The 22,470-nt window shown below is 56.2% G+C and overlaps 1 protein-coding gene across 5 annotated transcripts in view; it reads left to right on the plus strand.

Annotated features, from left to right (window-relative positions):
- Positions 1-5,276: 5,276 nt before the first annotated feature.
- The window catches only part of HOMER3 (homer scaffold protein 3), a 31,244-nt gene continuing 14,050 nt past the window's right edge, over positions 5,277-22,470 (plus strand). For 2 of the 5 annotated variants that reach the window (XR_011699759.1, XM_071578106.1), the window contains exons 1-3: positions 5,277-6,685; positions 16,999-17,135; positions 20,778-20,934. Coding sequence is in view for 3 of the 5 variants with exons in the window: in XM_071578106.1 (XP_071434207.1) it covers positions 17,122-17,135; positions 20,778-20,934 (171 nt within the window). In the remaining 2 variants the exon portion in view is untranslated. The other 3 variants (XM_071578109.1, XM_071578107.1, XM_071578108.1) reach the window with 3 other exon arrangements.

A 22,470-nucleotide genomic window follows, 5' to 3' on the forward strand; every position in this document is an offset into this window, starting at 1 on the left:
CAACCCCACTGGGATCACTCTGGCACTCCGTGCCCTGGGCTGCTGATCCCAGTGGGGTTGGATCAAGACCTGGTGGATTCTCTGTCCCTGGAGGTGTTTCAGAGGACACTCAGTGCCACCTCCAGTCCCTTCTCCAGCCTCGTTGCTCTTCTCTGGCCCCGCTCCAGCCCCTCAATCTCTTGCCTGAACTGAGGGGCCCAGAACTGAACACAACACTCAAGGTGTGGCCTCCCCAAGGCAGAGTCCAGGGGAAGGGTCACTGCCCTGGGCCTGCTGGCCACCCTAGTTTGGATCCAAGCCAGGATCCCCTTGGCCTTCTTGGCCACCTGGGCACACTGGTGGCTCCTGTTGAGCTTCCTGTCCCTCAGTGTCCCCAGGTCCCTCTGCCTGGCTGCTCTCCAGCCACTCTGTGCCCAGCCTGGAGCACTGCAGGGCTTGGGGTGGCCAAAGGGCAGGACCTGCACTTGGCCTTGCTGAACTTCAGCCCATTGGGATCAGCCCATCCCTCAAGTCTGTCCAGGTCCCTCTACAGAGCCCTCCTGCCCTCCAGCCTGTCCAGATCCTTCTCCAGATCCCTCCAGCCTGTCCAGATCCTTCTCCAGATCCCTCCAGCCTGTCCAGGTCCCTCTGCAGAGCCCTCCTGCCTTCCAGGAACTTCTACAATAAAGAGGAAGAGTTTGGAACTTCTTGCAAAGATCAGAGAGAGGAGCTCCAAACCCACATTGGGAACCCAGCCCTGCACTCAGAGGGTGGGAAATCACCCCCCAACCCCCCCCTGAGCTGAGCCCAGTCCTGGCTGTCCCTTGGGGAGGAGCCCCAAGCTCTGGACAGGAGGTGAGACCATTCCTTGAGTGTCCCCTCCCCAAATCCCCATCCCATTTATGTAACGCTCGCCTTGCCCAATTACAGAAATTAATCCTTCCCGAGCTAATAATACCCAGCCCTGAGCGCTTTCACCTTCAGCCCTGCTGGTTAATCTACGAATAGCAACTAATTAAGTCTCGCGGTGCCCCCCGAGGCCGCCGCTCTGCTCGATTTACACGCGCCTTAAATTACCGGCCCTGGCACTGTCGGTGCCCCCTCTGTGCCCTCTCGGCGGGCCCCTCACTCACCTCCCTTTGCCCTTTGGCTCTTTTTCCCCTTCTTCCTTTCCCCTTTTTCTCCCATTTCCCCCCTTTTTCCCCCTTTCCCCCTTTCTCATTTTTTCCCTTTTTTCCCTTTTCCCCTTTTTCCCCCTTCCCTCCTTTTCCCCCTTCCCTCCTTTTCCCCCTTCCCTCCTTTTCCCCCTTCCCTCCTTTTCCCCCTTCCCTCCTTTTCCCCCTTCCCTCCTTTTCCCCCTTCCCTCCTTTTCCCCCTTCCCTCCTTTCCCCCTTCCCCCTTTTTCTCCCTTTCCCTCTTTCTCATTTTTTCCCTTCCCCCCTTCCCCCCTTTTTTCCCCTTCCCCCTTTTTTCACTTTCTCCTTTTCCCTTCCCCCTTTTTCCTCTTTTTTCCCTTTCCCACTTCTCCCCTTTTCCCTTCCCACCCCCCTTTTTTCTCTCCCCTTTCCCCCCCTTTTTCCCTCTCCCCCCTTTTTCTCTGTCCCCCCTTTTTCCCTTTTCCCTTTTTCCCGTTTCCCCCTTTTTTCCCCTTTTCCTCTTTTTTCCCTTTCCCCCCTTTTTCCCCCTTTTTTCCCTTTTTCCTCTTTCCCCCCTTTTCCCCTTCCCTCCTTTCCCTCCCTTTTTTGTCTCTTTTTTCCCTTTCCCCCTTTTTTCCCTTCCTCCTTTTTCCCCTTTTCCCCTTTTTTAACCCTTTTCCCCTTCCCCCCTTTCCCCCGAGAACGTGGAAATGCTCCAAAGTGCCCTGCCCACCTTGGGGACACTCCCTGCCCACTGTGGGGACACTCCCTGCCCACTGTGGGGACACTCCCTGCCCACCGTGGGGACATTCCCTGCCCACCTTGGGGACACTCCCTGCCCACCTTGGGCACATTCCGTGCCCACCTTGGGGACACTCCCTGCCCATTGTGGGGACACTCCCTGCCCACCTTTGGGGACACTCCCTGCCCACCTTGGGGACACTCCCTGCCCACTGTGGGGACACTCCCTGCCCACGCTGGGGACACTCCCTGCCCACGCTGGGGACACTCCCTGCCCACCTTTGGGGACACTCCCTGCCCACTGTGGGGACACTCCCTGCCCACCTTGGGGGACATTCCCTGCCCACCGTGGGGACACTCCCTGCCCACCTTGGGGGACACTCCCTGCCCACCTTGGGGACACTCCCTGCCCACCTTTGGGGACACTCCCTGCCCACTTTGGGGACATTCCCTGCCCACCTTTGGGGACACTCCCTGCCCACTCTGAGGACACTCCCTGCCCACTATGGGGACACTCCCTGCCCACCTTGGGGACACTCCCTGCCCACCTTGGGGACATTCCCTGCCCACTCTGAGGACACTCCCTGCCCACCTTGGGGACACTCCCTGCCCACTCTGGGGACACTCCCTGCCCACCTTGGGGGACACTCCCTGCCCACCTTGGGGACACTCCCTGCCCACTTTGGGGACATTTCCTGCCTTCCCCCAGTGCAGGGGGACTGAAAACTCAGCAAACCCTCCCAAGGCTTCCTTTGGGTTTAGTTCAGCTCCTGCTGATCTAATTACCCTCATTTAATGTGTCCCATAATTAGCCGTGGAGAAGTTGGAGCCGACAGGTCACTCCATGCCCTACTTTGAGTGGGGCTTTGGGGGCACTTGGAGTCCTTTTGTCATTGCTGGGCACGTGGCAGGAGGGACCAGAAGACAAAGGGCACAAAGCCAAGGTGGCCCCTGAGCTGCTCCTTGGCTGCCAGCCCAGCCCTGCCAGGGCTGTGCCAGGCCTGGGCACCGAGCACAGCCCTCGGTGCAGTTCTGCTGGTGCCAGGAATCCCCTGTGCTGGCATCTGCTGCCCTCAGTGCCCCTGGTGTCACACTGAGTGTCCCTGATGCCACACAGAGTGTCCCTCAGTGCCCCTGATCTCACACAGTGTCCCCTCAGTGCCCCTGATGTCACAGTGTCCCTTCAGTGCCCCTGATGCCACACACAGTGTCGCTTCAGTGTCCCTGGTGTCACACAGTGTCCCCTCAGTGCCCCCAATGCCACACTTGAGTGTCCCTCAGTACCCCTGATGTCACAGTGTCACTTCAGTGCCCCTGATGTCACACTGAATGTCCCCTCAGTGCCCCTGATGTCACAGTGTCGCTTCAGTGCCCCTGATGCCACACACAGTGTCACTTCAGTGTCCCTGGTGTCACACAGTGTCCCTTCAGTGCCCCTGATGCCACACTGAGTGTCCCCTTAGTGCCCCTGATGCCACAGTGAGTGTCCCCTCAGTGCCCCTGATGTCACACTGAGTGTCCCTCAGTGCCCCTGATGCCACACTGAGTGTCTCCTCAGTGCCCCTGGTGCCACACTGAGTGTCCCCTCAGTGCCCCTGATGTCACAGTGTCCCCCCAGTGCCCCTGATGTCACAGTGTCCCCTCAGTGCCCCTGATGTCATACAGAGTGTCCCCTCAGTGCCCCTGATGTCACACTGAGTGTCCCCTTAGTGCCCCTGATGTCACACTGAGTGTCCCTTCAGTGCCCCTCGTGCCACACTGAGTGTCCCCAAGCACGGGAACAGGGGCAGTGGGGACACTGAGGACAAGGAATTGCTCCTGGCTCAGTAAAGTCCATCCCAAAACCCGTGGGAGGTGAAAGGTTGGGATCAGAGTGGGAATTTCCACTCCTGCCGTGGAATTCTGAGAGGAATGGGGCAAATCCTGGATGTTGTTGCTGTGGAATTCTGAGAGGAATGGGGCAAATCCCGGGTGCTGCTTCCCCCCTGCTTTGGGGCACTCTCCTGGTTTGGTGCCAGTTCTGGAGACATGAACCCAAATCAATGTGCAGAATTCTCTGGGACTGACAGAATCTCTCTTGGGAAGTTTCCTGTTGGTGTCCCAGAATCCCAGAATCACTTGGAAAAGCCCTCCAGGATCACTGAGCCCACCTTGTGCCCGATGCCCACCTTGTGCCCAATGCCCACCTTGTGCCCAATGCCCACCTTGTCCCCCAGCCCAATCACTTGGAAAAGCCCTCCAGGATCACTGAGCCCACCTTGTGCCCAATGCCCACCTTGTGCCCAATGCCCACCTTGTCCCCCAGCCCAGAGTGCCACATCCAGCCATTCCTTGGACACCTCCAGGGGACTCCAGCCCCCCCTGGGCAGCCAAATCCCTGTGGATGTGACGCTGGAAAGGGGCAGGGATGGGACACTCCATTCCTGTTGTCCCCACCAGGCTGTGCCAGGGGGGCACCTCTGCCCTCTTAATTAAAACCGTGTCTTATTATCCCTGGTCTGGGCTGTTCAGCCTCTGCTTCCAGCTCTGCTCAGCCAAAAGCACTCCTGGATCCCAATTCCTTTCTCCCAGAAGGTTTTGGGATTGGGATCAGGTCACACTCGTGTCCTCAGAGGAACAGATGGAGCAGTTTTATGCCTTCAGTACAAAGTGGGGTTTGTTCTCTCTCCTGGTTCTTCTCAGAGCCCTCTCCAGGGCAGGGGAGGTGTGGGCATGGGGCTGGGCAGAGGGTTCTGGGGGGCAGAGGGTTCTGGGGGACAAGGATTTAAGAGGTTGGAGGATTCCAGGGGACAAGGATTTAAGGACTTAGAGGGTTCCAGGGGGCAGAGGATTTCAGGAATTAGGGGGGTTTGAAGGCAGAGGGTTCCAGGGGGCAGAGGGTTCTGGTGGGCACAGGGGACAAGGATTTCAGAGGTTAGAGGGTTCCAGGAGGCAGAGGGTTCTGGTGGGCACAGGGGACAAGGATTTCAGGGGTTAGAGGGTTCCAGAGGGCAGAGGATTTCGGGGGTTAGAGGGTTTTGGGGGCAGAGGGTTCCAGGGGGCAGAGGGTTCTGGTGGGCACAGGGGACAAGGATTTCAGAGGTTAGAGGGTTCCAGGGGGCAGAGGGTTCTGGTGGGCACAGGGGACAAGGATTTCAGGGGTTAGAGGGTTCCAGTGGGCAGAGGATTTAAGGATTTAGAGGGTTTGGGGGGGCAGAGGGTTCATTCCTGCCCAGTGATCACAGCCAAGGGTGGCATCAACTCCTCTGGCCACATTGGCACCCCAAGAGGGGCCAATGGCCAGTGATTCCCTGCCCTTCCAAAGCCCCCCAAAGCCCCCGGACCCCCCGAGCCCCCGGACCCCCCGAGCCGCCGAGCCCGCCGCGCCCGGCAGGTGGTGCCGCCGAGCCCCGGGAATGAAGTCTTGGAGAAGGAGCGGGAACAGGAGCAGGGGCAGGAGAAGGAGCAGGAGCAGGAGAGCAGGAGGAGGAGCGGGAGAAGGAGCAGGAGAGCAGGAGCGGGAGAAGGAGCATCGGGAGCCGAGGAGCAGGGGCAGGAGAAGGAGCAGGGGCAGGGGCAGGAGAAGGAGCAGGAGAGCAGGAGAAGGGGCAAGAGAAGGAGCAGGAGAGCAGGAGCGGGAGCTGAGGAGCAGGAACAGGAGCAGGGACAGGGGTAGGAGAAGGAGCAGGAGCAGGAGAGCAGGAGAAGGAGCAGAAGGAGCTGGAGCAGAGGAGCAGAAGCAGAAGAAGAAGCAGGAGAGCAAAAGGAGAAGCAGGAGAGCAAAAGGAGAAGCAGGAGGAGCAGGAGAGCAGGAACGGGAGAGAAGCAGGAGTGGGAGCCGAGGAGCAGAAGCAGAGGCCGGGGCAGGGGCAGGGGTAGGAGAAGGAGCAGGAGCAGGAGAGCAGGAGGAGGAGCAGAAGGAGCCGGAGCAGGGGAGCAGAAGCAGGAGAAGGAGCAGGAGAGCAAAAGGAGGAGCAGGAGAGCAGGAACGGGAGCAGCAGCGGGAGCAGGGGCAGGAGGAGGAGCAGGATCGGGAGGAGCAGGAGGACGAGCAGCAGTGGGAGCAGGAGCGGGAGCAGGATCGGGCGGAGCAGCAGCGGGAGCCGAGCAGGAGGAGGAGGAGCAGGAGCGGCAGCGCCGGCAGCGGGACGGGGCAGCGGCAGCGCGGAGGGACACACGGCCAAGCAGCGGCGAGACAGAGAACAAAGAGCCGGCGCTGCCGCGGGAGGCACAGCCGGGGGAGCCTCTCCTTGTACCCAGCGCTGGGCGGGGGGCACAGCCGGGGGAGCCTCTCCTTGTACCCAGCGCTGGGCGGGGGGCACAGCCGGGGGAGCCGCTCCTTGTGCCCAGCTCTGGGCGGGGGGGCACAGCCCGTGGAGCCGCTCCTTGTACCCTGCGCTGGTCGGGGGGCGCAGCCGGGGGAGCCGCTGTGTGTGCCCAGCTCTGGGTGGGGGGCACAGCCGGGGGAGCCGCTCCTTGTGCCCAGCGCTGGTCGGGGGGGCACAGCCGGGGGAGCCGGTGTGTGTGTGCCCAGCTCTGGTCGGGAGGCACAGCCGGGGGAGCCGCTCCTTGTGCCCAGCGCTGGGCGAGCCAGAGGCACCGCCCGGTGCCGCCCGTGCCCTGCCCGAGGCCCCGCAGCGCTCCCGCAGCCGCAGCCGAGGGGACATCGCGGGGGTCCCACCCGGTGCCAGCCGGTGCCACCCGGTCCCACCCCGCAAAGGCACATCCCGCAGGAAATCTGAGGAGCATCCGGATCCGGAGAAAGGCAGAAAAGAAAGAGGAAGGGAGGAATAAAGCGCGGAGCGGAGCGAGGACGGAGCGCACGGGAGGAAGGACGAGCCGGGCATGGGGTGAGAGCGCGGAGGGGGCGGATCGTGTCGGGCTTTGGCTCCTGAGCTGCGCTTAGGAAAAGAAATCCAAGGTTTAAACAGCTTTAAAGTTGAGCTTTGCCTTTGGTTTTTACGGAGTGGAGAGTGGGGGTTGTTCTTGGAATGAACCCGCGTGGAAGGGAAAGCTCCGGGAGGGTCCGGGTGAAACCCAAACCGGGCTGGGTTTGTGAGCCCCAACTTTGCCAGGAGTTCAAAGGGATTTGGGTTGTTGGGAACATTCGGTCGTTGGGAATATTCGGTCGTTGGGAATATTCGGTTGTTGGAAGGAACATTCGGTCGTTGGGAATATTCGGTCGTTGGGAATATTCGGTTGTTGGAAGGAACATTCGGTTGTTGGGAACATTCGGTCGTTGGGAATATTCGGTTGTTGGAAACAACATTCGGTTGTTGAGGCTTTTGTGGCTCCCTGTTGGCGACTCTGTTGGAAAAGCTCCCTGGGTTGGTTTGCGATCCCTCCCTGGAGTTTCCCAGAGTGGATTCGGGCGTGGGAACAATCCGGGATTTCATTTCGGTCCTGCCTGGGAGGCTCCAACACGTCACTTTTTTTTGGGGCTCTGACATGTTGGGAGTTCTTCTCTTGGGTAAGAAAATCCCCGGCGCTGTTTGGGCTGGAGGAATCCGGGGCGAGAATTCCCTCCCGGGGGGGGGTTTGGCCGAACAAGAGCAACAAATATAAAATATAAAGTAAAGAGAATATATAAAATATATAGAAAATATGTATAAAGTCTAAAATATGGATATAAATATGAAATATAAAAATATATATAAAATAATATTTATATTATAAAATAAATAAATATAATATATAGGAAATATATATAAGGTCTAAAATATAGATAGAACTATAAAATAGATATAAATAAAATACATTAAATATATGAATAAATATATAAAATATATAGAATATAAAAATATATAACATCTAAAATATAGATAGAACTATAAAATAGATATAAATAAAATATATAAAGTATATGAATAAATATAAAAAATATTTAGAATATAAAAATATATAACATCTAAAATATAGATAGAACTATAAAATATATATAAATAAAATATATAAATAAATATATAGAATATATAGAATATAAAAATATATAACATCTAAAATATAGATAGAACTATAAAATATATATAAATAAAATATATAAATAAATATATAGAATATATAGAATATAAAAATATATAACATCTAAAATATGGATATAGCTATAAAATAGATATAAATAAAATATATAAAGTATATGAATGAATATAAAAATATTTAGAATATAAAAATATATAACATCTAAAATATGGATAGAACTATAAAATAAATATAAATAAAATATATAAATAAATATATAAAATAAATAAATATATAGAATAGATAGGGAAAAAATATATATAAATATAAAATAAACGTCCTCAGGGACTTGTTTTCCTTCTGTTAATTTTCCTCTTGGAATTTTTTCCTGCTGGATAAAAGGATTGAAGAGTCAGGCAGTGATTTAAGAGCAGGGAAGGCAGAACGAGGCGTGAGGTGGCACAGAACCCTCTGAGGTGGCACAGAACCCTCTGAGGTGGCACAGAACCCTTTGAGGTGGCACAGAACCCTCTGAGGTGGCCCAGAACCCTCTGAGGTGGCACAGAACCCCTTGAGGTGGCACAGAACCCTCTGAGGTGGCACAGAACCCTTTGAGGCGGCACAGAACCCTCTGAGGTGGCACAGAACCCTTTGAGGTGGCACAGAACCCTCTGAGGCTGGCACAGAACCCTTTGAGGTGGCACAGAACCCTTTGAGGCTGGCACAGAACCCTCTGAGGCTGGCACAGAACCCTCTGAGGTGGCACAGAACCCTCTGGGGTGGCACAGAACCCTTTGAGGCTGGCACAGAACCCTTTGAGGTGGCACAGAACCCTCTGAGGTGGCACAGAACTCTCTGAGGTGGCACAGAACCCTTTGAGGCGGCACAGAACCCTCTGAGGTGGCACAGAACCCTTTGAGGCTGGCACAGAACCCTTTGGGGTGGCACAGAACCCTCTGAGGCTGGCACAGAATCCTTTGGGGTGGCACAGAACCCTCTGAGGCTGGCAGAGCATGTGCTGATCCAGGTTAAATCACAGTGGCCCCGTTTTCCTCCACCTTTCCCTGTTCTCCTCCACCTTTCCCTCTTTTCCTCCACCTTTCCCTGTTCTCCTCCACCTTTCCCTGTTCTCCTCCACCTTTCCCTTTTCTCCTCCACCTTTCCCTGTTCTCCTCCACCTTTCCCTCTTTTCCTCCACCTTTCCCTGTTCTCCTCCACCTTTCCCTGTTCTCCTCCACCTTTCCCTGTTCTCCTCCACCTTTCCCTGTTCTCCTCCACCTTTCCCTGTTCTCCTCCACCTTTCCCTGTTCTCCTTCACCTTTCCCTGTTGGATTCCCCATGGATTCATCTGCACCCTTGGATTTAATGCCCTGACACTCCCTCCCTGGAAGGGACAGTCGGAAAAATCCCTTGATCCTGAGGGAGGTGGATTTAATTCCATCCAAAGGACAAATCCTCATCTCTCTGCCTGGGCTGAGGGTTGGGAATTGGAAATACTGCTGGGATTGTAAATTAGGAATAGAGGGGCAATTAATGGGGGCAATTGAGTTTACAGAGATCCAGGACGTGATTTCCCCACTCTCACCCACCCTGTCACTCCCTGGCCTTGTCCCAGAAGCTGCTCCTTGTGCTCCTGGAGCTTCTGAGAGCTCCAAACCAGCAGCAGATCTTGGGGGGACTTTTCCCAGGGAAGCTGAGCAGGATCTTTGGCTCCTGGAGCTTCTGAGAGCTCCAAACCAGCAGCAGATCTTCGGGGGGGCTTTTCCCAGGGAAGGTGAGTGGGATCTGTGGCTCCTGGAGCTTCTGAGAGGTCTGGGGGGGGACTTTTCCCAATGAAGCTGAGCAGGATCTGTGGCTCCTGGAGCTTCTGACAGCTCCAAACCAGCAGGAAATCTTGGGGGGACTTTTCCAGTGAAGCTGAGCAGGATTTTTGGCTCCTGGAGCTTCTGAGAGATCCAAACCAGCAGCAGATCTTGGGGGGACTTTTCCCAGGGAAGCTGAGTGGGATCTGTGGCTCCTGGAGCTTCTGACAGGTCTTGGTGGGACTTTTCCCAGTGAAGCTGAGCAGGATCTGTGGCTGGAAGTGCTGGAAGCTCCTGATGAGGAAATTGTGTTGGGATCACACAGAACATCCTGAAACGTTCTTGCCCCTCCATTTCTTTGGTTCTGGACATATTTTGTGGGGGGTGTGAAGAATTCCTGAGTTGCAGGATGGCTCTTCTGGGGTTGTTTTTGTTTAATTTGGGTTTGCTGTGTGTGTCCCAGCAGAGCTTGGTGGCAGCAGTGCCAGTTGTCCCAGCAGAGCTTGGTGGCAGCAGTGCCAGTTGTCTCAGCAGAGCTTGGTGGCAGCAGTGCCAGTTGTCCCAGCAGAGCTTGGTGGCAGCAGTGCCAGTTGTCTCAGCAGAACTTGGTGGCAGCAGTGCCAGTTGTCCCAGCAGAGCTTGGTGGCAGCAGTGCCAGTTGTCCCAGCAGAGCTTGGTGGCAGCAGTGCCAGTTGTCTCAGCAGAGCTTGGTGGCAGCAGTGACAGTTGTCTCAGCAGAGCTTGGTGGCAGCAGTGACAGTTGTCCCAGGCAGGTGACTGCACAGATTGTGTTGGGGACACTCCAAGATGCTCCTGGAGATGGAAAAAAGTCCCTCTCAGCTTCAAATGCCCTTGATGTGCCATGTCTGTGCCCATTCCCTGAGCTGATCCTGCCAGGGCTCCCGGGCCAGCTGCTCTCCATTCCCTGGAATCTCCAGGGAGCTGGAGGAGGAGGAGGAGGAGGAGGAGGAAGGGCCAGAGCAGCTCCTGCTGCTGGAGCTGCACCACCCACCTCCCCTGCCCTGTGCCAGTCTGGCCTCCCCCAGTGCCATCTGGGCACTGTGTTTTCCCCCAAGGTCATGGTGGAACAAGAGCAAAGCTGCAGCAGGGAGGACTTGGAAACTTTCCCCTTCCTGGGGGTGGCAATTCCTCCCCCCAGACTTTCACTGCCACACTTCAGTGTCCCCAGGGCTTGTGCCCAACTCCCAAACATCCTGAGAGGGAAAGGACCCATCAAAGGGCATCTCTGACCCTGCCCAGGGTGGCACAGGGTGGCACAGGGTGGCACAGGGCACGGTCTGTGGGTTCTGCGGGGGCCCAGAGGAAGGGAGAGAACTGGGGGAGGAAGAGCCGAGTTGTGGCTCTCCCGAGTCCCAACTTCCCCAATCAGCTCTGGCAGAGGCAGCAGCTCCTGCAGCTGCTGGGGGAGATAAAAGGAAGCAACGACAGCCCTGAAAGAGGAGAGGGAGGAGGGAGGGGAGGAGGGAGAGGAGGAGGGAGAGGAGGAGGAGGAGGAGGAGGAGGGAGAGGAAGGAGGAGGAGGGAGAGGAGGAGGAGGAGGAGGGAGAGGAGGAGGAGGAGGAGGAGGAGGAGGAGAGGAAGGAGGAGGAGGGAGAGAAAGAGGAGGAGGGGGAGGAGGAGGAGGAGGAGGAGAAGGAGGAGGAGGAGGAGGAGGAGGAGGAGGAGGAGGAGGAGGAGGAGGAGGAGAGGAAGGAGGAGGAGGGAGAGGAGGAGGAGGAGGAGGAGGAGGAGGAGGAGGAGGAGGAGGGAGAGGAGGAGGAAAGGCAGAGGAGGAGGAGGAGGAGGAGGAGAGGAAGGAGGAGGAGAGAGAGAAGGAGGAGGAGGGGGAGGGGGAGGAGGAGGAGGAATTGGGTTCTCAGGCCCGCTCTGTGCCCCAGTTCTGCCCTCCCTCTGCCCCAATTCTGCCCTCTCTGTGCCCCAATTCTGCCCTCTCTGTGCCCCAGTTCTGCCCTCCCTCTGCCCCAATTCTGCCCTCTCTGTGCCCCAATTCTGCCCTCTCTGTGCCCCAGTTCTGCCCTCCCTCTGCCCCAATTCTGCCCTCTCTGTGCCCCAGTTCTGCCCTCTCTGTGCCCCAATTCTGCCCTTCCTGTGCCCCAATTCTGCCCTCTCTGTGCCCCAGTTCTGCCCTCTCTGTGCCCCAAATCTGCCCTCCCTCTGCCCCAAATCTGCCCTCCCTGTGCCCCAATTCTGCCCTCTCTGTGCCCCAGTTCTGCCCTCTCTGTGCCCCAATTCTGCCCTCCCTGTGCCCCAAATTTGCCCTCCCTCTGCCCCAGTTCTGCCCTCTCTGTGCCCCAGTTCTGCCCTCTCTGTGTCCCAGTTCTCCCAGGGATTGGGAGGTTTCTCCAGGTATTGGGGGGTGTCTCCAGGGATTGGGGTTTCTCCAGGAATTGGGAGGTTTCTCCAGGAATTGGGGGGTTTCTCCAGGAATTGGGGGGTTTCTCCAGGGATTGGGGTTTCTCCAGGAATTGGGGGGTTCTCCAGGGATTGGGGGTTTCTCCAGGAATTGGGGGGTTTCTCCAGGGATTGGGGTTTCTCCAGGAATTGGGAGGTTTCTCCAGGGATTGGGGGTTTCTCCCAGGAATGGGGAGGTTTCTCCCAAGGGATTGGGGGGTTTCTCCAGGAATTGGGGGGGTTTCTCCAGGGATTGGGGGTTTCTCCAGGAACTGGGGGGTTTCTCCAGGGATTGTTTGGTTTCTCCAGGGATTGGGGGGTTTCTCCAGGGATTGGGGGTTTATTCCAGGAATGGGGAGGTTTCTCCAGGTATTGGGGGGTGTCTCCAGGAACTGGGGGGTTTCTCCAGGGATTGGGGTTTCTCCAGGAATTGGGGTTTCTCCAGAAATTGGAGGTTTCTCCAGGGATTGGGGGTTTCTCCCAGGAATGGGGAGGTTTCTCCCAAGGGATTGGGGGGTTTTAGCTGAAGGAGGCACCTCAGGCTGCCACAATGCAGAGCATTTGAAGGGATTGTCCTCAGTGTCCAAGTGCAGAGAAGCTCCTTTTCCTGACAGGGTAATGAATGTCCCTGCAAAGAGGAGCTGCAGGGAGGGGAACAGCACGTGGCCCTCCAGGCCTGGCCTTGGCTGACCCCCATCCAGGTGCTCCAAGGCAGAGGAAGTCAGTGAGGACCAAGCTCAGCCTCCTCAGCACGTTCCAGCTGCTGCCTGAGGCAGGAAAAGGCTTTGACCTGGATCTGTTCACTCTTTGTGTCCCTTGGAGTGTTTGAGGTTGGACTCACCCACTGAACCTCACCTAAAACTCGTGTCTGAGTTTGAATCCTGACCTTGTATTGTCCAGGTTTGGATCCTGCCCTGGGGTCATGTCCAGGTTGGAATCCTGACCTTGTCATGTCCAGGTTTGAGTCCTGCCCTGGTCTCATGTCCAGGTTGGAATCCTCTCCTGGTATCATGTCCGGGTTTGGATCCTGCCCTGGTGTCATGTCCAGGTTGGATCCTCTCCTGGTGCCATGTCCTGAATCCTCTCCTGGTGTCATGTCCAGGTTTGGATCCTCTCCTGTCTCATGTCCAGGTTGGATCCTACCCTGGTGTCCTGCCCAGATTGGAATCCTGCCCTGGTGTCATGTCCAGGTTGGATCCTGCCCTGGTGTCATGTCCAGGTGTGAATCCTCTCCTGGTCTCATGTCCTGAATCCTCTCCTGGTGCCATGTCCAGGTTTGGATCCTCTCCTGTCTCATGTCCAGGTTGGAATCCTCTCCTGGTGTCATGTCCTGAATCCTCTCCTGGTCTCATGTCCAGGTTTGGATCCTCTCCTGGTCTCATGTCCAGGTTGGGTTCTGCCCTGGTGTCCTGCCCAGGTCTGTTGTCCCACTCCTCCTTTGGGACTGAAAACAGGGCAGAACCTGCTGTGAATTTGGGCAGAGGTGGCTGGAGGAGTTTCTGTCCCCAGGTGTCTTCTCCCTGGTCCTGCAGCAGAGGTGGGGACAGCTGAGCTCCAAAGGGCTGCTCTGAGCTCTTCTCTTTCTTATCTCTGTATTTCCTTTAAACTAAACAATGTCACACTCTCAGCCTCGAACCCAAACAGGGTTTTTGGTTTATTTTTCACAGCTCAGCCTCGAACCCAAACAGAGTTTTTTGTTTATTTCTCACAGTTCAGCCTCGAATCCAAACAGAGTTTTTTTGGTTTATTTCTTTCAACTCAGCCTCGAATCTAAAGAGGGTTTTGGTTTATTTCTTTCAACTCAGCCTCGAACCCAAACAGAGTTTTTGGTTTATTTCTCACAGCTCAGCCTCGAATCCAAACAGAGTTTTTTTGGTTTATTTCTTTCAACTCAGCCTCGAATCTAAAGAGGGTTTTGGTTTATTTCTCACAGCTCAGCCTCGAACCCAAACAGAGTTTTTTGTTTATTTTTCACAGCTCAGCCTCGAATCCAAACAGAGTTTTTGGTTTATTTCTCACAGCTCAGCCTCGAACCCAAACAGGGTTTTTGGTTTATTTCTCACAGCTCAGCCTCGAACCCAAAGAGGGTTTTTGTTTTATTTCTCCAAGTCCCTCCTGCAGCTCCAGGGTTAAATTCCTCCCTGGCTGAAGCTCTGCCTGGTTCAGAGAACTGACAGACTTTGCTACAAGCTGAAATCAGAAATTAATATAAAATATAAAGTTAGGACAGGGCTGATTAAAGATTAGCCAAGCCCATTATGATTTTATGGAGAAGGGATAAAATCCATATTCTTTTGGGGTCCCTGGACCAGTCACCTCCTTCCAGGCTCAGGAGGAGGCACCTGAGGCTGTGCTGGGGCAGCACTTGGGGCTCTGCTGATGTGCAGGACAGGCAGGAATTACTGAGCTCATCCCTCCTTTTCCTCTCCAGCTGCTGCTGGAGGATCGTTCCTCTCGGCCAAGCCCTTCAGAAGCTCTCAGGGGCCGTGGGGTGCTGAGTTTGGCCCTTCCCCCTGTGCTGGGAGAAGGTCCTGGCAGGGTTGGCACCTGGGAGGTTTCCAGATGCCACCAGGCTCTTTCTCGCTGTGTCTCAGCCACTTCTTTGTCCTTTGCTTTTCCTCAATGATCTGCCAAGGGACAGCCCGGGGGGGTGGGAGGGGTTTGATTCCCACCTGGCCCTTTTCCTGCGGGTCTGGATCCTGGTGGGGAGTCCCAGTGGGAGCAGGAGGAGGAGAGTCAGCGTTTCTGGGCTCTGTGGTGGTGACTCTGCTCAGAGCAGGGGGAGGAGAGGGTTGGAATCTGAGACAGAGCACGAGGAACCCGAGCCCAGGCACTTCCAGGGCTATTTTTAGATGCTTTGGAGTGGGTTTGGAAGCAGGAGGTCAACAGCTTGGCCAGGGGCTGGAGGGATGCAGGTGGTGCTGCTGGGGCACGGCTGAGCTCTGGGGGTCACCCCCTTGGTGATGGTGGACATCCCTCTGTGTCCCTCTGTCCTCTCCTGCTCCTGGGGCAGGGCTGAGCTCCTGCTGTCACCCCCTTGGTGATGGTGGACATCCCTCTTTGTCCCTCTGTCCCCTCCTGCTCCTGGAACAGGGCTGAGCTCTGGCTGTCACCTCCTTGGTGACGATGGACATCCCTCTGTGTCCCTCTGTCCCCTCGTGCTCCTGGGGTAGGGCTGAGCTCTGGCTGTCACCTCCTTGATGATGGTGGACATCCCTTTGTGTCCCTCTGTGTCCCTCTGTCCCCACCTGCTCCTGGGGCAGGGCTGAGCTCCTGCTGTCACCTCCTTGATGATGGTGAACATCCCTCTGTGTCCCTCTGTCCCCACCTGCTCCTGGGGCAGGGCTGAGCTCTGGCTGTCACCTCCTTAGTGATGGTTCCTGTTCTGACATCCCTCTGTGTCCCTCTGTCCTCTCCTGCTCCTGGGGTAGGGCTGAGCTCTGGGAGTCACCTCCTTGGTGACGATGGACATCCCTCTGTGTCCCTCTGTCCCCTCCTGCTCCTGGGGTAGGGCTGAGCTCTGGCTGTCACCTCCTTGATGATGGTGGACATCCCTTTGTGTCCCTCTGTGTCCCTCTGTCCCCACCTGCTCCTGGGGCAGGGCTGAGCTCTGGCTGTCACCCCCTTGGTGATGGTGAACATCCCTCTGTGTCCCTCTGTCCCCTCCTGCTCCTGGGTGGTGCTCCTGGGGTAGGGCTGAGCTCTGGGGGTCACCTCCTTGGTGATGGTGGACATCCCTCTGTGTCCCTCTGTCCCCACCTGCTCCTGGGGCAGGGTTGAGCTCCTGCTGTCCCCTCCTTGGTGATGGTTCCCGTGGGTCTGGACATCCCTCTGTGTCCCTCTGTCCCCTCCTGCCCACCCCTGCCCTGGTTCTTTGCTGCCACCACTGCCAGAGGGCAGGGATGGGTGGGATATTGGGATGGAATTCCAACCTGGGAGGGTGGGAAGGGGCTGGGATGGAATTCCCAGAGAAGCTGTGGCTGCTCCACCCCTGGGAGTGTCCAAGGCCAGGTTGGAGCAACCTGGGATGGTGGCAGGTGGCACTGGATGGGCTTTGAGGTCCTTCCAACCCAAACCATCCCAGGATTCTGGGATACAAAGCCAAGTCTTGCCAAGGAAATAAATTTGAAGGGAATCAGCACAAGCCTCCAGTGACAGGAATGAAGAGAAGCTTTGGGGGGACCCAACTGTGGCCTTGCAGGACCTGAAGGAGCAGAAAACATGGAGAGAGGGACTATTTCCAGGGGATGGTGGGACAGGGAATGGCTTCTCCCAAGGGATGGAGGGACAGGGAATGGCTTCTCCCAAAGGATGGAGGGACAGGGAATGGCTTCTCCCAAGGGATGGAGGGACAGGGAATGGCTTCTCCCAAGGGATGGAGGGACAGGGAATGGCTTCTCCCAAGGGATGGAGGGACAGGGAATGACTTCTCCCAAGGGATGGAGGGACAGGGAATGGCTTCTCCCAAGGGATGGAGGGACAGGGAATGTCTTCTCCCAAGGGATGGAGGGACAGGGAATGGCTTCTCCCAAGGGATGGAGGGACAGGGAATGGCTTCTCCCAAGGGATGGAGGGACAGGGAATGGCTTCTCCCAAAGGATGGAGGGACAGGGAATGGCTTCTCCCAAAGGATGGAGGGACAGGGAATGGCTTCTCCCAAGGGATGGAGGGACAGGGAATGACTTCTCCCAAGGGATGGAGGGACAGGGAATGGCTTCTCCCAAAGGATGGAGGGACAGGGAATGGCTTCTCCCAAGGGATGAAGGGACAGGGAATGGCTTCTCCCAAGGGATGGAGGGACAGGGAATGGCTTCTCCCAAAGGATGGAGGGACAGGGAATGGCTTCTCCCAAGGGATGTCCCGCAGCTCCCATGGCAGGGAGAACCCCCACGTGCTCAGTGGTGGAAAACCATCAGGAATTCCAGCTGGAATTCCCTGGGAGGAGCCTGTGCTGCCTGTGAGGAGGAACAGCTGGACTTTTCCATCCCCAGGAAATGAATCCCTGTGGAGGCAGCACCAAAAAGGAGCCTCAGAGCCTTTAGGAGACACCTGAGGAGGAGCTGCTGGAGGAGAGACACCAACCAACTCCACAAGGCTCTGACCCTCCCTAACCAATGTCCACAACCAGGTAAGGACCTTCCTCTCCTCTCCATCCCCAGCTCAGGGTTGGGGGTTCAGCTGCACAAACTTGGGGGGTTTTCCTGCTCTGTGGGACCAGTGTGGAAATCCTGAGCCATGAAAAATTCAGGATCTGGAAAATCTGAGTTCATTGGAGTAAAACCAGGAGGAGGAGAAGGGGCTGGGGGAGTCCCTCAAGCCCTTCCAGAAGATCTGAGGCAGGGCTGGCACTGGGAACAGGCTGGAAAGTGGAGGCAGGAAGGGAGTCAAACATCCCCTGCTCGGTTCTGGTGAGGGGGTCAGAGAGCACCAGATGTGCTTGTGGTGGGATTGGTGGGATTGGGGGATTGGTGGATTGGTGGGATTGAGGGATTGATGGATTGGTGGGATTGATGGGGTTGATGGGATTGAGGGATTGGTGGGGTTGGTGGGATTGAGGGATTGATGTGTTGGTAGGATTGGTGGGATTGATGGATTGGTGGGATTGGTGGGGTTGAGGGATTGGTGGGATTGATGGGATTGATGGATTGGTGGGATTGATGGGATTGAGGGATTGGTGGGATTGATGGATTGGTGGGATTGGTGGGGTTTAGGGATTGATGGATTAGTGGGATTGATGGATTGGTGGGATTGGTGGGATTGGGGGATTGATGGATTGGTGGGTTGATGGATTGATGGATTGGTGGGATTGGTGGGATTGGTGGGTTGATGGATTGAGGGATTGGTGGGATTGGTGGGTTGATGGATTGGTGGGATTGGTGGGATTGATGGGTTGATGGATTGGTGGGATTGGTGGGTTGATGGATTGATGGATTGGTGGGATTGATGGGTTGATGGATTGATGGATTGGTGGGTTGATGGATTGGTGGGATTGGTGGGATTGGTGGGTTGATGGATTGATGGATTGGTGGGATTGATGGGTTGATGGATTGGTGGATTGGTGGGTTGATGGATTGGTGGGATTGGTGGGTTGATGGATTGGTGGGATTGGTGGGATTGATGGGTTGATGGATTGATGGATTGGTGGGTTGATGGATTGGTGGGATTGGTGGGATTGGTGGGTTGATGGATTGATGGATTGGTGGGATTGGTGGGTTGATGGATTGGTGGGATTGGTGGGATTGATGGGTTGATGGATTGATGGATTGGTGGGTTGATGGATTGATGGATTGGTGGGTTGATGGGATTGGTGGGTTGATGGATTGGTGGGATTGGTGGGTTGATGGATTGAGGGATTGGTGGGTTGATGGGATTGGTGGGTTGATGGATTGGTGGGATTGGTGGGATTGGTGGGTTGATGGATTGATGGATTGGTGGGTTGATGGATTGAGGGATTGGTGGGTTGATGGGCCGATGTTCATCTCAGCTGCAAGGACTTGGAATGGGCAGGAATTCCAGAGGGCTGGATTTTGGGAGCCCCCATGGCAGGATCTGCCCGGGCTCTGCAGCCCTCAGGGGGTTCCAGCACATCAGATTTCCCTGGATTTGGGTGAGGAATGTGGCAGGGACCACTTGGGTTGGACCAGCACCAGATGAAGACAGTCAGGGCTTGGGGCAGGGCCTGGGGAGGGGAAGTTTTCCTGGAATTCAGCCAGGGATTGGCTCTGATCCCGGGATGGATGTGACCCCTCACCACAGGATGTGCTTCCCAGGGCTGAGTCAGGGCAGGAAGAGCCGTGCTGAGGGAAGGGCTTTGTGTGCTCACATCCTCTGGCCACACATCCAGCTGCTTCCCTGGAGCTCCAACTGGTTTCCTGGAGCTTCAACTGGTTCCCTGGAGCTCCAGCTGCTTCCCTGGAGCTCCAGCTGCTTCCCTGGAGCTCCAACTGGTTTTCTGGAGCTCCAGCTGCTTCCCTGGAGCTCCAACTGGTTCCCTGGATCTCCAGCTGGTTCTCTGGACCTCCAGCTGCTTCCCTGGAGCTCTGACTGGTTCCCTGGAGCTCCAGTTGGTTGCCTGGAGCTTCAGCTGCTTCCCTGGATCTTCAACTGGTTTCCTGGAGCTCCAGCTGCTTCCCTGGAGCTCTGACTGGTTCCCTGGAGCTCCAGTTGGTTGCCTGGAGCTTCAACTGGTTTCCTGGAGCTCCAGCTGCTTCCCTGGAGCTCCAACTGGTTCCCTGGATCTCCAGCTGGTTCTCTGGACCTCCAGCTGCTTCCCTGGAGCTCTGACTGGTTCCCTGGAGCTCCAGCTGATTCCCCGGAGCTTCAGCTGCTTCCCTGGATCTTCGACTGGTTTCCTGGAGCTCCAGTTGATTCCCTGGAGATCCAACTGGTTTTCTGGATCTTCAACTGGTTCCCTGGAGCTGCAGTTGGTTCCCTGGAGCTCCACTTTGTTCCCTGAAGCTCCACTTTGTTCCCCAGAGCTTCAGCTGGTTCCCTGGAACTCCAACTGGTTTCTTGGAGCTTCAACTGGTTTCCTGGAGCTCCAACTGGTTTCTTGGAGCTTCAACTGGTTCCCTGGAGCTTCAACTGGTTCCCTGAAGCTCCAGCTGCTTCCCTGGAGCTCCAGTTGGTTCCCTGGAGCTCCAACTGGTTCCCCGGAGCTCCGACTGGTTCCCTGGAGCTCCAGCTGCTTCTCTGGAGCTCCAACTGGTTCCCTGGTGGCCACTCCAAGAGGTGGGCTGGGTGGGAGATGCTGTCCTGGGCACCCCAAGGACATGGGGAACAGCAGGAGTTTGATCCAGGGAACAGCAGGAGTTTGATCCAGAGAATGTCAGGAGTTTTATCCAGGGAACAGCGGGAGTTTGATCCAGAGAATGTCAGGAGTTTGATCCAGGGAACAGCAGGAGTTTGATCCAGAGAATGTCAGGAGTTTGATCCAGGGAACAGCGGGAGTTTGATCCAGGGAAAGGGAACAGCAGGAGTTTGATCCAAGGAAAGGGAAGAGCAGGAGTTTTATCCAGGGAACAGCAGGAGTTTGATCCAAGGAAAGGGAAGAGCAGGAGTTTGATCCAGGGAAAGGGAACAACAGGAATTTGATCCAGGGAACAACAGGAATTTTATCCAGGGAACAACAGGAGTTTTATCCAGGGAATGGCAGGAGTTTGATCCAGGGAAAGGGAAGAGCAGGAGTTTTATCCAGGGAACAGCAGGAGTTTGATCCAGGGAACAACAGGAATTTTATCCAGGGAACAACAGGAGTTTTATCCAGGGAAGAGCAGGAGTTTGATCCAGGGAATAGCAGGAGTTTTATCCAGGGAATGGCAGGAGTTTTATCCAGGGAAAGGGAAGAGCAGGAGTCTGATCCAGGGAACAGCAGGAGTTTGATCCAGGGAAAGGGAACAGCAGGAATTTTATCCAGGGAGCAGCAGGATTTTGATCCAGGGAGCAGCAGGAGTTTTATTCAGGGAAGAGCAGGAGTTTTATCCAGGGAAGAGCAGGAGTCTGATCCAGGGAACAGCAGGAGTTTGATCCAGGGAATGGCAGGAGTTTGATCCAGGGAATGGCAGGATTTTGATCCAGGGAGCAGCAGGAGTTTGATCCAGGGAAGAGCAGGAGTTTTATCCAGGGAGCAGCAGGAGTTTGATCCAGGGAGCAGCAGGAGTTTGACCCAGGGAGCAGCAGGAGCTCTGCCCGGGGCAGGGAGGGCAGCAGGGCCCGGAGCAGCTGCCGTGCCCCTCCCCGTGCCCCCCTGGCAGGCTGTGGTGCCCCGCAGGGAGCAGCCCATCTTCAGCACCAGGGCCCACGTGTTCCAGATCGACCCGGCCACCAAGAGGAACTGGATCCCCGCCAGCAAACACGCCCTCACCGTCTCCTACTTCTACGATGCCACGCGCAGCGTGTACCGCATCATCAGCGTGGGGGGCACCAAGGTGGGCACGGGGCAGCGCCGCGGCACCCCCTGCCCCGCCCGGGGGCTCTGCTGGGGGGTGGGGTTGGGTTGGGTCGGGCACGGGGTGGGAGGTGGGCAGAGTTTGTTCAGTGCCCACGTGGATTGGGAGGGAGAGTGTGGTGGGAAACGCGCCCTGGGATGTGGGGGGGTCCCTCCCCTCCCTCCCCTCCCTCCCTCTCTCTCTTCCCATCCCCTCCCTCTCTTCCATCCCTCCATTTCTTCCCTCCCCCTCTCCCTCTCTTCCCACTTCTCCCTCCCTCCCTCCCTCCCTCCCTCCTTCTCTTCCCATCCTGCCCCTCTCTTCCCTTCCTGCCTCCCTCTCTTCCCACCCTGTCCCTCTTTTCCCACTCCTCCCTCCCTCCCTCCCTCCCTCCCTCCTTCTCTTTCTCCTTCCCTCCCTCCTTCTCTCCCCACCTCTCCCTCCCTTCCCTCCTTCCCTCCCTACCTCCCTCCTTCCCTCCCTCCCTCCCTCCCTCCTTCCTTCCCTCCCTTTTTCCCTCCTTCCCTCCCTCCCTCCCTCCCTCCTTCCCTCCCTCCCTCCCTCCCTCCTTCCTTCCCTCCCTTTTTCCCTCCTTCCCTCCTTCCCTCCCTCCCTCCCTCCCTCCCTCTCCCTCTCCCCACCCCTCATTTAAATCCTTTTCCAGACTCTTTTCCTCCCCTGCAGAGCTCGAGGGTCTCTCAGAGCTTCAGTCCCTCCCCCAGCCCCCTTTACTCTGCCCAAACTCCTCCTGCTGGGCATTTCCTGCCTTGTTCCCGCAGCCCTGAGATGGCCCCGAGTGATGCCAGGCCGTGCCCTGCCCGGCTGAGCGGGTTTTGTAATCTCTGCTCCCCAGAGACAGTTTCGTAACAGCCCCAAGTGCTGGGGAACCTTTTTCTTTTCCCCTCCTTTGCCACGAAAATGGAGAAGAGCAGAAAGTTGTCGAGGCCCCAGAGACGTCCTGTCTCTTCTCATCTTCCTCACCACTGGAGGAAGCTGAGGAGGCTGAGGGGGGTTTTTTTTTTTGGGGTTTTCTTTTTCCTTTTTCATCAGGAAAGGTGGTGAAGGTTTGTTGGTGTCCTGAAGTCAGACTGGCAGGACCCCAAAAATCTGAACTGAAATGTGGTTTTATGGATGAAAAGGTGGAGATTTCTCCTCCTCATTCCTGGAGTTCCTCTGGGTGGCATCTCTGCCATGGAGAGGAGTTGGAGATCCCAGGGATTGTGGTGGTCCCATGGGTGGCACTGCCATGGAAAGGGCTTGGAGGATTGTGGTGGTCCCATGGGTGGCACTGCCATGGAGAGGGCTTGGAGGATTGTGGTGGTCCCATGGGTGGCACTGCCATGGAGAGGGGTTGGAGGTCCCAGGGATTGTGGTGGTCCCATGGGTGGCACTGCCATGGAGAGGGCTTGGAGGATTGTGGTGGTCCCATGGGTGGCACTGCCATGGAGAGGGCTTGGAGGATTGTGGTGGTCCCATGGGTGGCACTGCCATGGAGAGGGGTTGGAGGTCCCAGGGATTGTGGTGGTCCCATGGGTG

Source organism: Pithys albifrons, chromosome 27 (genome assembly GCF_047495875.1).
Source record: "Pithys albifrons albifrons isolate INPA30051 chromosome 27, PitAlb_v1, whole genome shotgun sequence".
In the NCBI taxonomy this organism is placed as follows: Eukaryota; Metazoa; Chordata; class Aves; order Passeriformes; family Thamnophilidae; genus Pithys; species Pithys albifrons.